The following is a 17,407-nucleotide window of genomic DNA, read 5'->3' on the forward strand; positions in this document are numbered from 1 at the left end:
GTTTTGACCAAACCTTGGTATCACATAAAATTCTTTGAATGTTTTCCAGGCAAGGTAGAAACGGTCTGTAAACTCCCTGCTATGCCTCTAAGTATAACATTAAGAGATTTTATGTTCAATCCCAGCAGATACCATGATTTAGGAAACAATAGTTCCTCAGATTGCAATGCTGTGCACTTTAAAGTGTTTCAATAGAAGAATTTTTGAACACAGGATAACCTAAACTCCATGTTTCCTTTGACTAGTTTCTTTACCATCTCATGGGAGGCCTGTATACATTTCGGTCTATGGGGAGAGTGAGGTGGAAGTATAGTCTCTTCTCAAGGATGAAAGGTGTTTCCAATGACCATAAATGATATTTTCATTTACCAAAGCCAAAATTACTGAATACAATCAACAAAGTCACAGCAAGATGGCAGGATGATCTATTAAAATATATACATAAAAATATTCCATACATTCAAAGAATAAGGAATAAGTGACTACTCTCAAAAGGCAAGGAGTCTTGGTGGCATAGTGGTTAAGAGCTCAGCTACTAACCAAAAGGTCAGCGGTTCGAACCCACTAGCCGCTCCACAGGAGAAAATGTGGCAGTCTGCTTCCATAAAGATCACAGTCTTGAAAACCCCATGGGGCAGATCTACTCTGCTCTATAGGGTCGCTATGAGTCAGAATCAACTTCACGGTAATGGGTTTGGTTTTTTGTATGAAAAGGCACTGTGCTTTTTGAGAGAAGATAAGAACATCATTGTTCCACAACAAGCATTATGATAAATAACAGAGGCCAAAGATTAAAAAAAAAAAGGTACACTTATTCGCACGTGAATGCAGTAGGAAACAACCTAATTAGCACCCACAACATCCACTAGCAATCAGATATTATAACTGTAATTCAGCACTTAAAGAATCAATACTTCTAAAATAATCTGCAATGTAGTAGAAAGACTGCCTTTTTCTTATTTCTTGGTCTTGAATTAAAATAGGTCTTTTTGTTCACCAAGCAACCGTCTTCATTTTATGACAGTTAAGAAGCTAAAAACTGCAGTTTTTACTGTGCAGTTAAGTCAAAAAGATGAACTGCCACACAATTAGAAGCTTAGAACTAATGGCAAGTCAGAGAATCAGAGTTGGAATGACTGGAGGGAATCTATCCAGCTTCCAAATGCAGTGATCCTTTATTCAATACTCCTGAAAGTTAGTGATGGAGCCTCTGATTCAACACCAATTTGAAAAAAAATCTACTTCACAAGGATCCCTTTTTCACCGATAATTATATTGAACTAAAGTAACAGTCACATTTACTGATTAATGCTAATTATAGATAGAAGTTCTAGGCACAATGGTGAGTTTCCAGACCCTTTTTTCCTTGCCTGGAAAACACTGCTGTTGTTACTGTCGAGCTGATTCTGACTCAGGGCGACCTCATGTGTGCCACTGAGCTCCATAGGGTTTTCAAGATTATAACCTTTCAGAAGCAGATCTCCAGACTTGTCTTCTGAGGCACCTCTGCACGATTTGAACTCCCAACCTCTCGGCTAGTAGTAGAGCACTTAATCATTCGCGCCACCCAGGAACTCCTACGCAAGCACTGCTGTGGTTGTTAGGTAGAAATCGAATCATAGCAACCCCAGTGTGAAGAGAATTGCCCCACAGGGTTTTCCAGGCTGTACATTGGAGTTCAATTGTTCACTCTAGCCAAACAATGGTCTCCCAAGATTTGCTGGTTCTAAAATGGTCATCTATCTTCTGCTAATACTCTGGTCTGTCAAATTGTTGTGCATTGGGGCATACTAGCCTGTGTCAAGGCTGTCCTTCATGTTAACTCCATTAATATAATGCTGCTTCTCATTTTCTTGAACAACACTGGATATCTGAGGAAGGAAGCTATCCAGGAAACAGTATTTTAAATTCTCATTACAAAATAATGCCTAATTTCATCTAAACTCTAATTCCTATTTATGCCATTTTCAACTAACACATAAATACTCAATTTCTGTTTAATTTTTCCAGACTGCCCTAAAAAAAAAAATTTATTCATCATCAAAAGCCAAATAGTACTGAATTCTTTTTTTCCTCCACACGATAATCACTTTAGACTTTGAGCAACCTTCATGACCAAGTTTAGCACTGCTGAATGGATTTCCTTCAACTTTAAGGATTTAATGTCAGAATGACCAAAAAGAGGGAGAGAAAAGAGACAGCCTATTAATAAAGAAATAAAAACTTGGCTCCCCCATGACCTTTTGACACAATGGTATTTTCATCTTAAAAGATACAAAAACAGTAGTAGGAAAATACTGGTGGCTATAAGCTGGGATAAAAGGACAAGAACACAATGGTTGTGCTAGATTGGTTACTGGAACAATCTGCAGCCCACAGGCTTGCTAGCATTTAAAAAGTTCAACTATACAACTTTCCACTTCAAATTAAGAGAATCTAAAAGCAGACAATTCTCTGCTGTAAGAAATGTGCTTAAAGATTACGTTTTTCCTAGTAAGTTTTCCCGACTACTAACAGAAAGGTTGGCAGTTCAAACCCACTCAGGGGTGCCTTAGAAGACAGGCCAGGCAATCTGTTCCTGAAAGGTTACAGACCTGAAAACTTGATGGAGCAGTTCTACTCTGCAGACAAAGTACCATTATTTTTGTCAATATATTAACTCATTTAATTACTCGATTCTCATTTTGTAAATGCATGCTTTTGGCCACAAGAGTAGAACAATAAAAGTTAACAGAGCAGTTCTTCACACTGTGTTATAAACAACAAGGAAGAGCGACTATGGATTATTGCTCCCCATCAGTTATTATCTCTGCATCATGAATATCCATATTCCATGACGCTTCCCATCCTTTCAGGTCAGCTTTGACAGTAAATGAGTCTGGGCACTAACGCTATTGAAAAATTTTTGGTTTCATAGGTTTTTGAATTATAAAAGTGGTTGTGGAAATACAGTGAATTTAGCTGTTCTGAGGGCAAAAGCAATCCTGTTTCTGTGGCAACTCTGGTTGCTAAAGTTTTCTGACTGGCACCAGTACATTTTAGAATTTACTGATAGTGTAAATTTCACTTCTTTTCCCACTGTAATATACATATGTTTTTTCTTAGTTGGAAGCATTGGACTGGGAATCTGTGAAGTGAACAACCAGATTCAAAGCTCTTTCTATGGATCTAAAACAATTGCAGGCCTCTGGAGGTCTCTGTTTCTCAGGGTAAACACTAAAAACAGATATTTACATAATGATTAAAAGGTATACCTTAGATAATGGAAAAGGAATGTGTGCTTAAAAGATGGAAAGATTTAGGGTTAAGTCTGAAAATAAGACAATACTCATTTTCTATCTTAAAATTAAAAAGAATACAGCTTCCCTTCAAATTTTAATAATAATTTCATTTAGGATTGGCAATCTGATGTTGAAGGGCTCATTGGAGCAACAATCTCCTGCTTTGAAAACTGCACACTATTTAAATAGCTACCGATTGGGGGGCAGTTAAAAGGAGCCCTGGTGGCACAGTGATTAAAGCGTTCAGCTGCCAACCCAAAGGTCGATGGTTCAAACTTACCAATCCCTCTGTGGGAGAAAGATGTGGCAGGCTGCTTTCATAAAGATTGTTTTTGTTAGGTGCTGTCAAGTCAGTTTTGACTCATAGCAACTCTGTGTACAACAGAATGAAACACTGCTTGGTTCTGCTCCATCCTCATAATCGTTATGCTTGAGTCCACTGTAACAGCCACTGTGTCAATCAATCTCATTGAGGGTCTTTCACTTTTTCGCTGATCATCTGCTTTACCAAGCATGATGTCCTTCTTCAGGGACTGGTCCCTCCAGATAACACGTCCAAAGTATGTGAGAGGAAGTCTTGCCATCCCTGCTTCTAAGGACCATTCTGGCTGTCCTTCCAAGACAGATTTGTTCATTCTTCTGGCAGTCCATGGTATATTCAATATTCTTCGACAACACCATGATTCAAAAGCATCAATTCTTGGTCTTCCTTATTCATTGTCCAGCTTTCACATGCATATAAGTCAACTGAAAATATCATGACTTGGGTTAGGCACAACTTGGTCCTCAAAGTGACATATTTTCTTTTTAATACTATATAGAGGTCTTTTGCAGCAGATTTGCCCAAGGTTATACGTTGTTTGATTTCTTGACTGCTCCTTCCATGGGCATTGATGGTAGATCCAAGTAAAATGAAATCCTTAACAACTTAAATATTTCTATAAGGATTACAGATTTGGAAACCCTATGGGGGACAGTTCTACTCTACTAGAGTCGCTATGAGTCAGAAATCAACTCCACGGTAAAGGGTTTAGTGTTGGGTTAGTAGTATTTAACATCACACACAAAGAAGATGACACTGTAACTGAGGTATCAATTATAATACAATATATGTAAATGGTATTATAACAGTTTAGAGTCTCCATGTTGTGATAAGATCAAAATGATTAGTATGATTTTGCTCAAGAATATGAACAGGGTGAATCTGTGCTTGGTAAAAGAAAAGTTATGTATAAGTGATGTTGACATTAAAATCTCCTTGGTAAAACTCTTGGAAGTAATCCATGCTGTACCATAAAGATTTAAATTATTTTGCCCCAAATAAAGTTTATGGTAATTGGTATTTGATCTTCCATTCCAAAACATATTAAAGCAATAAAAATTGGAGTCTATATTCTATTTGGCATATAGTTAATTTCATATAATACTACTAAAAAAACAATGAAAATTTTTTGAAACTGTTTTTTAAATATTGGATAAGCAGTAAACCAATCAGTGTGAGGAAGTACCACATAGATGGTGACACAGATGACTCAAGAAAGTAAGTAAATAAATAAACAAGGAGAAGTCCAAGAGCCTCCTAACTTAAGTTTTCAATGGCTTTTTGGGAGGCATACGTGACATCGCTCAGTGCACACTCAGGCTGGAGCCTGAATGATTTTTCAGAATTGAAGCTTTTATTCAAGTGAAAGAGATTCCTGCACATAAATGAAATCTTGTATAACTGCTGGAGAGATCCTTGGAAAACCTTCCCACTGGGATACCCCTTGATGTTATTCATGAAGTGGTATCTGAGTCTCTTAATACCATCAACTTCCCATGAGAAGGAAAACATTGTTACATGGTGGTGGGAGTAGAGGTGTCTCTGGGCACTTGCTCTTGATTAATTCAATCAAGGTGTCTGTGCCAGTTCCAAAAACTACCTCATCTACCTCTGCAAATTCTCTGAAAATTTAGCTTCTAACCTGGATTGAAGAAGTCCCTGGGTGGCACAAATTGTTAGGCAACTGATTACTAATTGAAACATTGGCAGTTTGAACGCACCTAGGGGTGCCTCAGAAGATAGGCCAGGTAATCTGCTTCTGAAATGTCACAGACTTGAAAACTCTATGGAGCAGCTCTACTCTACACACATGGGATCACCATGAGTCAGAACTGACACAAGAGCAACTGGTAAGTGATATTCTAGACCAACCAACAGAAGTATCAGAGACATTTCCATCCCCCTCAGAATTACTGAGCTCTGGCAAGCAACCTATTGGGCACGGAATTATTCTGACTATTGAAAAGTCCCTTCTACAAGGCCAAAGGAGGGTTCTGATGGTATCCTGGTAGTCCTTGGCACTGGGGTAAATCAACATTTAAAAAGAAAAATCAAAGTTGAATATGGTCTGGAGTGGGGAAATAGTCTTAATTATATAATCCCCCCCCCACCCCCGCCAATTCCTAACACAAAGGAAAAGCCCATCAGGTAGAAAACCATTGATGAAGGTACCTCTAAAAATGTGGTTGCTCTTCTCACTCAAGATATCCAGGGAAGATAATTCTCAAACTACTTATAGAGATATAGTCTACTGCCAGTTCCCAAATACTGATATTCTTTTTTGCCCCCTTTTTTAGCACTACTTTTACACCATCAGAAGTAAAGGAATAATAAGTTAAAAAATATGGTCTCGGGTCAGAAGACTGCAGTCTTGGCTCCACTGCTAGCTAAATCTGTGACCATGTATAAGGTACTTACCCCCCTATGATAAAAACAGAACATAAGTTTGCTGTAAGCATTTCATGCAATAATGAACAACACACAGAGCCTGGCACATAATACGTCCTCAATATATGTTAACTATCATCATCATCGTTATTATTTTTTTATCATCATCATCGTTATTATTATTATCCCTGTTCCATAAAAGATGGGGCCATGGAAAGAGAAATACATTGAAGCCAATGCAATTTAAATTGTACTATCCTTCTGTGCCTTCTAAGGAGCTCTGGTGGTGCAGTGGTTAAAGTACTCAGCTGCAAACTGAAAGGTCTGCAGTTAAGATGTAACAGTCTGCTTCTATAAAAATTATAGCCTTGGAAACTTTATGGGGCAGTTCCACTCTGTCCTATAGGGTCGCTATCGGAATCAACTCAATGGCAGTACGTTTGATTTTATGGAAATGATTAAAACTATGGCTTATTTTTACGTACAAACTTCCAATAACTCAAGAAAATTGAAAGCATTAGTGCAAAAAACTAGAATATATGGAAAATAATCTACATTTTATGACATTTGAGAGGACAGAGTCATTGTCAAAGCCTTTATGAAAGCGAGAACACACGTTAATTGTGTATCTGTTGAGACTGGCAGAGCCATTCCCAAGTAGTATTTATGTAATATGCATTTCCTCGAAAATGGAGGCCTAATTGCTCAGTTATCCTAAATTGCAAAATAGAAAACAAAGGAGTAGTTTTGGCCATGTGGGTAAACAACAGATTTCTAAAAGCTAATTATCTCTTTATTTAATAGACTGAAGTTGTGCCAACTGAGACATTTAAGTCTAATAAATAATAAACAAATTGTAACCTAAAGACTAAAATATAGGAGCCACTCGTATAGTTTTTATTGCTCCATTAAATAAGCTCGTATTTACTTCCCTCCACAAAACATAATTATACAACACTAGGTCCATTTCGAGGCCATTCTGATGTGCTTTTTAAAAATTATGCGAATCAACTTACATACTCAGGAAGTCCTAAAGCATAGCATTTGAATTCTATTATCAAATGACCTATTTGTTTTTATGACTAAGAAACAGAAATGGAGTTTGGAAAAACTTGTACATAATTACATGAACTCACTATCACTATTTGTTTTGCTACAAATGATCACACATCAGGGTAGCTATGCACTTTAACTAAATAGATACTAGTGTTTCTCCTGACTAGATAGCTTCTACATCAGATGTTTAATCTTTTGAGTACCTTCTAAATTAACATAATTTAAATATTAACCTTAGAAAATTTATTCAAAATTTACATATCAATGAAATAAAACTATCACAATATTGTTAGTTTGCTTGTTTGCTTAATAAAATATTATATCATTCGACAGAAGTACCCAGAACTACTTACAAGAATATTTAAGAGACCTCCAGGCTCATCATTTTTAGAAAGTAAAAAATGATGAAAAAACAAACTTCTAAGATGATAATGTAAGATTCCTATGCTTTCTTAGTTTTGCTGCTTAAAAGGATTTTTAATGCTTCATTTTTCTTCTTGGGGAAATTTAGCCCATTATTCTATCTTTATTTTCATTCTATTAACAAAAATCACATTCTAAAATGATAGTGATAATAAATAGTTGACTTGAAAATAGTTGCTTGTTTCCTTGCCAAAGGCAAGCAATGATTTATGATGGGTAAGAAATAAAGAAAAGGAATTTAATTTACTCTTCTACTTCAGGTGGTGATACAAGAATTTGTGAATCTGTGCAAAAACTAAGATCTTATTTGCAAGGTAAAAATACTAAAGCCATAAAAATTATATGGGAAAAGGCTCCCTATGGGTTTATGGCAGGAATGTGTGGAGATTTTTCTATTCCTTTATCATTTGGGGGTGTATGTCCTATATAAAAAATTAATATAGAACAACATGTTCTTGGTCCAGAGAGATAACAAAACAATAATGTAAATTCAACAACCCAGGCTTCTACATTTTTTTAAGACTAGGAAAGGTAGGCTGACAACTTCTACAAAGATAAATTATATAAAGTTTTAGCTGATTCTCATAATATGTTCAAAAAAATACCATATACCAGCACATATAAAAACCCACTGCCGTCGAGTCAATTCTGACTCATAGCGACCCTATAGGACAGAGTAGAACTGCCCCATAGAGTTTCCAAGGAGCGCCTGGCGGATTCGAACTGCTGACCTTTTGGTTAGCAGCCGTAGCACCAACCAGCACATATAAAAAAGCACCAACCAGCACATATAGTACAGCATATATACAAGAACCTGGTTATCTCAAAAAAAAAAACAACAAAACTTCAATTATTAAGACTATCAATTTCTAAAGATTTTTATTAATCAATATTCTAAGTTGGGAAGTCTGATAAATATTAATATATATATCTTCTCCTGTTCCTAAGATCAAATTTTGCCTCTACCACCCCTCCCATCAGTCTCCCTCTCACTACCTTGTCTTGCTCTATTTCATGTAATTTCTTATTATCCAAAACTATCTTAGTGTTTTTTTTTTTTTTTTTTTGGTCTCATTTACTCACTAGATTTTTAAACTTCATTATAGCAGGGACTTTATTTATCCCTGTTTACCACTGTAATCCCAGAATATAAACTCTTTGCTGATGAATAAACAAAACAATAAAGTGGTTTAGCTATTAAATTACTTTCCTATACCAATAAAATAACAATGGAAGACCTAGCACTTTTATCCTTTTATAATGATACAATGTCCTTATTACAAATCATTTTGTCAGAATATCAGAAACGCATAAAATTCAGTGTATCCACCTGAAGGGTAAAAAACTGATACTTTGATAATATTTTCAGTAATAAATACTAATGAGACCTACTACTTTACTAACTTCTATTTCATCAAGTCTCCAAATCATCATCTATTTTCTGTTATCATGTTATGAAAATCATAATTTGAAAAAAAAAGACATTCTACATAGAGTATGGAATGAAAAAGGTGACTATTTGTACTTTTTTCTCTTAATTTAGTGATTTATCATTTTTTTTTAATTGTGCTTTAGATGAAGGTTTACAGAGCAAATTAGTTTCTCATTAAACAATTAATACACATATTGTTTTGTGACATTCGTTGCCTACCTCGAGATCTGTCAACTCCCTCCCTTCTCAACCTTGGGTTCCCCCTTTCTGCCCTGTCCCCCCCTGCCTTCTTGTCCATGCCCCACGCTAGTGTGCCCATTTAGTCTCATATACGTTGTTGAGTTAGGTGTATTATTGTTTGTTTTATGGGTCTGTCAATCACTGGCTGAAGGACGAACCTCAGGAGTACTGAGTTAAAAGGGTGACGGGGACCATACACTCGGAGTTTCTCCAGTCCCCGTCAGACTGGTAAGTCTGGTTTTTTTTTTTTTTTTTTGTGAGTTAGAATTTTGTTCTACATTTTTCTCCAGCTTTGTCCTGGTCAGAGCAGTCAGTAGTGCTAGCTGGGCACCATCTAGTTGTGCTGGACTCAGTCTGGTGAAGGCTGTGGTAGTTGTGGTCCATTAGTGGACTAATCTTTCTCTTGTGTCTTTGGTTTTCTTCATTCCGCCTTGCTCCAGACAGGGTGGGAGCATTGGAGTATATTAGATGGCTGCTCACAAGTTTTTAAGACCCCAGACACTACTCACCAAAGTAGGATGTAGAACATTTTCTTTGCAAACCATGTTATGCGAATTGAGCTAGATGTCCCCCATGACCAGGTTCGCAGCCCTCAGCCCAGTAATTCAGTCCCTCAGGGAGTCTGCATGTGTCTATGAAGCTTCTATAGCTTGACCTTGGTCATTTGTGCTGACTTCCCCATATTGTGTATTATCTTACCCTTCACCAAAGTTGCCACTTATCTACTGTCTATTTAGTGTTTTTCCCTTCCCACTCCTCTTCTCCCTCATAGTGATCAAAGATTATTTCTTTCTGTAAATACATTTGATTTTGATATGACCTACCTGGCAATAGTAGCTACATTAACATAAAGAGACTGAATACTTTGTTCTTTCATATTAATAGTTATGCTGTGTGTAAAGAAAACTAACAACCATCCAGAATAATTAGGTGTTTTAGAAGAGGTTATTTATCTCACTTTGCTGAGAAAAATATATTTTTACATGCTATTAAATTTCGAATAAATTCTAAGATTCTTTAAAATCCCAGTTTGTAAGAAAAAAAAAACCCAAAGTTGACACTTTCCAAAATTTTAAAATGTTTTTAAATGACAAAAAATGTCTCAACAGTAGCTTCTGACATCATACCTTTCTAATGGTTTCAGCATTTTGTGGCAAATGATTTTCTGATTAAATCTGTTAGAATGTTCATAATACATATATCATTTTAAAGTATTTCTTTAATATAATCTATATAAATCAGTGTCACCCAATTATGTTCTGAAGAACACTCTTTTTTGAAAATGTCAAAATGCATGGCACATATGGACCATACCATATTAAAGGTCTCAAATATTATTAACAAGAATTGATGGTTAAATATTAGAAATTTGTAAAATTCAGAAATAGACTCTACTGTAACAAAATCTACATATAAAATATGTGATAAAGGAAGAATTATAAATAAGTTTAAAAAAGGTAGTATGAATAAATGAAACTAGAAGAAAATTGAAGTGGGTATGAAATTTCTGAAAAGATGACTTCTTAAATTTAAAAATGATTAGAAAAATTAAAAAGCAAAGGTTCTATTAAAAGGTTATAATAAAAGTATTTTATATATGTCTAGACATAAAAATAAAAAGGCAAATTGGGCAAAGATATTTAAAAGGTAAATATTAATGCCTAAAGCACTAAAAAAAAAAATAAATCAGTAAGAAAAAGACTAATACGTGACACAAAAGTGAAGATACAAAAAATAGGCTATAATCACTTGTTTAAGGAAATGAAACATTACCTTTAACTATCAAATTTGCAAAAATCTTTCAAAAAATGAGAAAGAGGCCCATTCATAAACCAATGACAATAAAGTTGATGAAATGAGAATAATGCTTTTTAAAATCAGTTTGGGAAAATAACACATTTGGGCATCAGTTTGGCAACATAAATCACTTTGAAAAGGATTCTCCTTTACTATTCCATATCCTAACAAAATAATTACAAACATTGTCTTCACTTATTTATGCATAAATGAATCTATCATATTAAAAGTTCAAAATAACTATTGTTCTATGACTTCATCACTGACCAAAGCAAATTGAATTAGATTTTTCAAATCCAGTGGATGCACTTTGACATAGATATTAGAAATTACAAATTAAGAATTACAAGTTATGAATAACATGAAACAGTCAAAAAGTTAAGCAATCTTGAGACAGATCAAGTGAGACACTAAACAGTATTATTTCAGCAGAATCATAGCTATTACGAAAAGACAGGGAATCTTAAAAATGAAAGAAAGATGTACCGAAATGTTAACAGTGATTCTATGGAGAGGGAAATTATGAGTCTTTTGATTTATTACTTGTGTTTTCTATAATAGAAAAGTATTATTTTTAAATTTGAAAAATAAATTTAATCTTCTTAAAAATGTCACTTTCCTTCAGGAGAAAAATAATTTTAAATTAAATCATTACTGAGATTACATTAGATTTGAGGTTTTGTTACAATTCTATCAGATTTTCTACTTTCCCAATTGATATACTAGAGAATTGCTGAAAGGCTCTGCATCATAGACCCTCTGGCAAAAAACCACAAAAAATACAGTCAATTTTACCTCAAGTAACTAACTCATCTAGATGACTCTTCAGCCAAAGAAGCCAATGTTCAAACACCAGAATGTTCTGTAAATTAGGTAGTAACATAGTTTTAAAAATTATTTCTAGAAGTATATTTTTGAAATCAATGCTAGGCTCTGATCTTCATTTTTCTTATTTCTGAAAACATTCCCTGAGTTTCAAATGTAGTTGGTAAACAAGATTTTGTGCTTGATAAATTTTCTTCCCTGGAAGAAACAGTACGATACATTAAGGTACTCAGTTTGCTTTATTAAACAAAATATGTCTGTAAAAGTGAAAGTAAAGGAGGCAAAGTAGCCATTTCTGTCTATCCCTGGGGAAACCTTGGGTGAATTTGCAGCCTGAATTATAAACTATGGTAATTTAGCAGTGATGCTGATGAATTTTAATTAAAGCCTTCTGCAGTCCTTAGTGGCTCCGAGATGGAAGAGACAAAATTTTCAGGGAGTGAAAATATAACTACAATTTACTTAATTCTTTTCGCTTCTAAGTTAGTGGAATATTTTAGCTTTGAAAATACAAACATATGCTTCTTCAAAATTGTAATTTTTGTATTTTCTGTGTTAACTTTTCTCCAAAAGCTTTTTATTATAGACCATTTCAAATTATTCAGAAGTAGAGAAATAATGTAATATACTCTCCCCACGTCCTCATCACCCAACTTTTGTAATTATCAATTTATGGCAAATCTTCTTTCGTCTACACAAACGCCTCCGCTTACCCGCAGGGTTAGGTTGCAAAGACCAGGTCGTTATGCGAACCACGCCCCTGGCACATCTCAGGATGCTCCTGGCAAAGAGGGCCCCTGTACACACCACACCTACCCCACCACTTTGGAGCCAGTGGGTGTTGGGGGTAGTGGTGGTGGTTGGGGGTTGCCCGTCGCCTTCGGAGCAGCAGGGGCCCACCATCACCTGGCCGAGCTCCAGGCGTCCAAGCAGATCTCTGCACTTCACCTCTCAACCTTCCTGCTCCGCCAGCCCTTTGAGATGGGCCTTGGCAAGGGGCAGCTTCTGGGCCTCTATGCAGATGAGGCCTGGCCACCTCGGCCTGGCGGAGACTGCAGAGGTGGCGGAGAGCCCTCTGTGGAAGAAGAGACTTCTGAACCTCCCCCCAGCTCCTGCAGCCCCGGCTCCTGCCGCCTCCTCGCAGCCTCCTAGCCCACTCCTCCTGAGCGCTGCCGGCTTGCCCCACTCTCGCTGCGGACTTGGCCCAGCTCCTCTGTCCCACCTAGGAAATATGAACCTCTGGCGGCCGTCCAGCTCCCTCTCACAAGCCTGCTCCTGCTTCTCCTCTCCATCTCTCCTCAGCTCCCCTTTAATGTGCAAAATAGTAGATTTTTTATTATTGTCGTAAACGCGCGATGTCGGATAAGGAGATAGTTGATGGATAAGGAGATAGTTGATAAATAAGGAGTAGGCTGTATACTCTCATCCACTGTCCAACCACTCTAGATTATTTTTACTGAAATCCCTGACGTTATATATTTTCATGTATAAAATTTCAGTATGCATCTGTTATGGACTGAATTGTATCTCCCCAAAAGATATGTTGAAGTCTTAAACCCTGTACCCTGTGAATGTGACTTTGAGAAAATAGGATTTTTCTTTTGTTATCAGTTAATTACAGGAGGTCACACTGGAGTAGAGTGGGTCCTAATCTTAACATCTTCTGAGTGGTGTCATAAAAGGAGAGAACAGACATGGAAATACAGTCACACAGGGGTAAGACACCATGTGAAAATACATCTTCAAGCAGCAGAGGAAGGTTAAGGCTTGCCAGCAGCCACTAGACGCTAGGAGAAAGAATGGAACAATTCCTCCCTGGGCGTTCTCAGAAGGAATCAACAAGGGTGATACCCTGGTTTGGACTTCTAACCTTCCAAACTGTGAGAAAACAAATTTCTCTTCTTTAAATCCCCCACTTTGTGGTATTTTGTCATGGGAGCCCTAGGAGACTAAGGCAATATCTCTGAAAGATACTTTAAAACATACTGACAACAACGCTGTAATGCGTAAAAAAAGGTATCCAAATTTTTCTCACTGCTTTTTTCTAGTTATTTGTTTAGATTTAAATACAAATAAATTCCATATATTACAATTGATTAACAAGTCTCATTTAATTAATGAGTCCTCTATCACTTTTTCCCCCCCTCCCTTGGAGGGAGGTTATATGCCCTGTAGAATTCCCTACAGTCCATTTCTTATAGCTACTAATTAATTATTAATTGGTATAAATTATTACAGATTGATTACTGAAGGAGAAGTAAAAGAAATGTGAATATACTGGAGCCAAAAGAGTACACCAGAGGACCAAATCAACTATGATCAACAATAGAAAAAAGACACTATTTGTTAGTAAACTAAAGAGGGGGAAAGGGAAAGCCCATGAAAAAAGAACTTCTCTATGGCTTAACATACAAATATATGATCGTATTTTCCTTTTCCACCAAAGTACATTAAAATGCTAATGAAGTAAAATCATGAGTATACATAGTATAAACAGCAAATCTGATAGAACTCACCAGTCTTCATTTCTAATAAGCGCTTTTTCTTTTGCTGGCGTTCGCGTCTTTCTTTCTCTGCCAACTCTTTGGCTATTCTAGCACGTTTTTCTTTTTCCTCTGCTTCTTTTCTTTTGGTGTTCTCCTTTATTGCTTGCTATTACAAATAAATTCAGAAAAATAACTAATTTTAACCATGGTGTTTCCACAAAAAAAAAAAAAAGAAAAATTATTAACCTGAAATTATACTGTAACTGTGAATAACTTATCTTTTAGATAATAGTTACTTCTTACGTTAGTAATAGTGTTTTAAAAGATATGCACATAAACCCTTGTTAAATATACTAAGTACATATAACTTATGTTTAAAACACCTGAATCTTAGTGGAATCAACTAAGAAAGGGAAAAAAACAGAAACTAAAAATTCAAAAGCATATAATTAACAAATCAGAACTGTTTTCTCATATATATTTCCAAAAGACTATCTAGGAATGTATTAGAGTGTTCCATGACTCCTGTGCCCAGGGAATCATTGGATATAAGAAAAATAACTGAGGAAATAACAGAAAAGAGCTGTAAATATTTGATATTTCAAAGGAGGAAGATACTATGTGAAGATACATCTATAGGCAGCAAAGGACTGCCAAGGAATGCCTGTAGCCACTAGAAGAAAGGGGAGAAACATGGGAAGTTCCTTCCTCAAAGCCTTAAAATGTCTATTGACTGTTCATCAAAACCAGTAACAACATAGTAACCACAGGAAAATTTCAGTCAATGTAAGATCTATTCATTTAATTTTTTATTCTTTAAGTTTTACACAAATCAGGAAATGCCTCTCAAGTGGTGTTAGTAGGAGTTAGTAGGCAAACATGGATTTTTGTAGGCGCCAACAAACAGCATGGAATCGCATTATGATTGCCTGTATATGGATCAGGCACATTTTCAGTGTCAATGAAATCTAAGACAGGTTATCACTTTGCTATTTTATTACCAGTGGTAGATTAAATAGAAAAGTAAATAATTAAACTACAACTAACAAGTAGGTAAAAAAAAATAAAAAAAAAATTTTATTTTTTTTTTATTATTATTTTTTTTTTAGCTTATGTTATTCTTTGGAATGTTTTAATTTCTTCTTTGTTGCAGCATTCTTAGTTTTTTAGCCCTGGAGATACTGCAAGTCCTTCATTAGAAACCAAGAATAAAGGTTAATGTTACTGACCAAAATAAGAAAAGGAAAAGTACAAGGGAAAAAAGGAGGAATAAAAAAGAGCACAGATTAGAGGTAATACTCATCTATTCATTTAAAAAAATAGTTAATGAGAAAGTTCTAAATGATACTGTGTCAAGGTCTTCTAGTATTTATGTATTTAAAACAAATTTACATCCTATGCGGTAGAGACAAGGGGCAGAGACAGACAATAAACAGCAACAAAATGATATAGTATGATGAAAACAAAAAGAAACTAGAATACTGTTGCCGAATACTTTGGGGGTTCCTTCATAATGGATGGTCAGATAAAGCCTCACTCTCTGATTTGACATTTAACCTAAATGTTGCATCAAGGAGCTAGCTGGTGATGATCTGGGGGAAGAACACACCAGGCAGAGGGAACCCCTAATGCAAAGGCTGTTGCAGGGTTTGAGAGCTAGAAAGAAAGGCAAGTATAGTGGTACAAGATGACATTAGGGAGGTGGGTTGAAGCCTGATAATTTAGGATCCTCGGAGCCCTGGTGGTGCACTGGTTAAGTGCTTGGCCACTAACTGGAAGCCCAGCAGTTCGAACCCACCAGGTGTTCCCTGGGAGAAAGGTATGGCAATCACCTTCTGCAATGGTTACAGCCTTGGAAACCCTATGGAGAAGGCAGTTCTACTCTGAACTATAGGGTCACTATGAGTCAGAATTGACTGGATCAATGAGTTTAAGCCAAGATAAGGGGATTGGATTTCATTTTAAGAGAACTGGAAAATCAACGGAGATTTTCAAGCAGGACAGTGTGAGACTAAGCTTTCACAGATACATGCACTCATTAAGGAACTTTGTTCTAAATTACCTTTCCAAAGATGTCTGTATAATGAACAAGCTTGGAAGACAGAGTCTATCTCAAGCGAATGGGTTTGTGTATTGTCCAGTATAATTATGTCTCCCTTTGGGGTAAAGGTCAAAAAGACTTACTGCCCATTAGTTCAGGTTCCTCTCTCTTAGCACAATCCTCAGTGAATGCAGGTGTCACCAGGCTCTTTGTGTTGCCGTGGGAATCTGGGCTCAAGAACCTACACAAATGCTAATACTCTGGCTACTGTTATTGCTGTTAGTAATAAACTGTTTTGTTTCTTGACCCATAGAGTTGTCTCTTCTGCCAGCACCCATAAAACCATAGCAGGCTAATGTGTTAGCTTGGTGCTAGGTAAAATCTCAGACCTTTCACGGTTCTTGAAATTTATTAACACTAATTATTTTTAGTAAGCTATGAAATACTACTTTAGTACTAGATGTTTTAATATACAATCATGTCAAACTCCAAAATGGATTCTGTATTTTCCATTCTGACTCAAAATGGTGAAGCAATTGTTTCCTGTAATAAAACTAGTAAGAGGCAGAAGCAAGACCTGAAATCTAGCTACAGTCTGTTTTTTTCACCATGTTGTTTCATATTATGCTATCATATGTTAAGTGGCAGTTATGAGACAATACCTGCTATAAAAATCAACAGGGACTAGGAAGGTAGGAAAGACACCATAAGCATAAAAGGAGTTCAAAGACAGGTGTATCTGTACATGTATGCATGTGCACCTGTATGTGTTTGCATGTATAGGAAGTAGTGATGAGAAAAATATAGTAAAGAAAAAATAAGCAAATACTCAGAAATCGAAATTATATTTCTTGCCTGTGGGAAATAATAATCGTGTAACTTATTTATGAATCTTTTTTGTTAAAGTCTAGATTTTTCTGATGTGAATTTTTCCTTAAATGACTGGATGCATTTCAATGTGAGCTTTTAATAGACCACTCAGTACCAAACTTAATTGCCACACCCTTTTAGTATATCATTGGGCAATAAAAAGTCAAAATTACTTTCTAGGACCTATAAAAATAATGTTTATGTTTAGAAATAAGGTCTCAGGTAGTTCTAAAAGCTATTTTGTTT

The 17,407-nt window shown here is 35.9% G+C and overlaps 1 protein-coding gene across 2 annotated transcripts in view; it reads right to left on the reverse strand.

The window, feature by feature from the left end:
- Window positions 1-17,407, reverse strand: part of DIAPH3 (diaphanous related formin 3) — a 581,238-nt gene that overhangs the window by 171,420 nt on the left and 392,411 nt on the right. For both annotated transcript variants that reach the window (XM_049853087.1, XM_049853086.1), the window contains one exon: window positions 14,281-14,416. In XM_049853087.1, coding sequence (XP_049709044.1) covers window positions 14,281-14,416 — 136 coding nt within the window. The remainder of the gene's footprint in view (window positions 1-14,280; window positions 14,417-17,407) is intronic.

The sequence above is a fragment of the Elephas maximus genome, chromosome 14 (genome assembly GCF_024166365.1).
Source record: "Elephas maximus indicus isolate mEleMax1 chromosome 14, mEleMax1 primary haplotype, whole genome shotgun sequence".
Taxonomy (NCBI): domain Eukaryota; kingdom Metazoa; phylum Chordata; class Mammalia; order Proboscidea; family Elephantidae; genus Elephas; species Elephas maximus.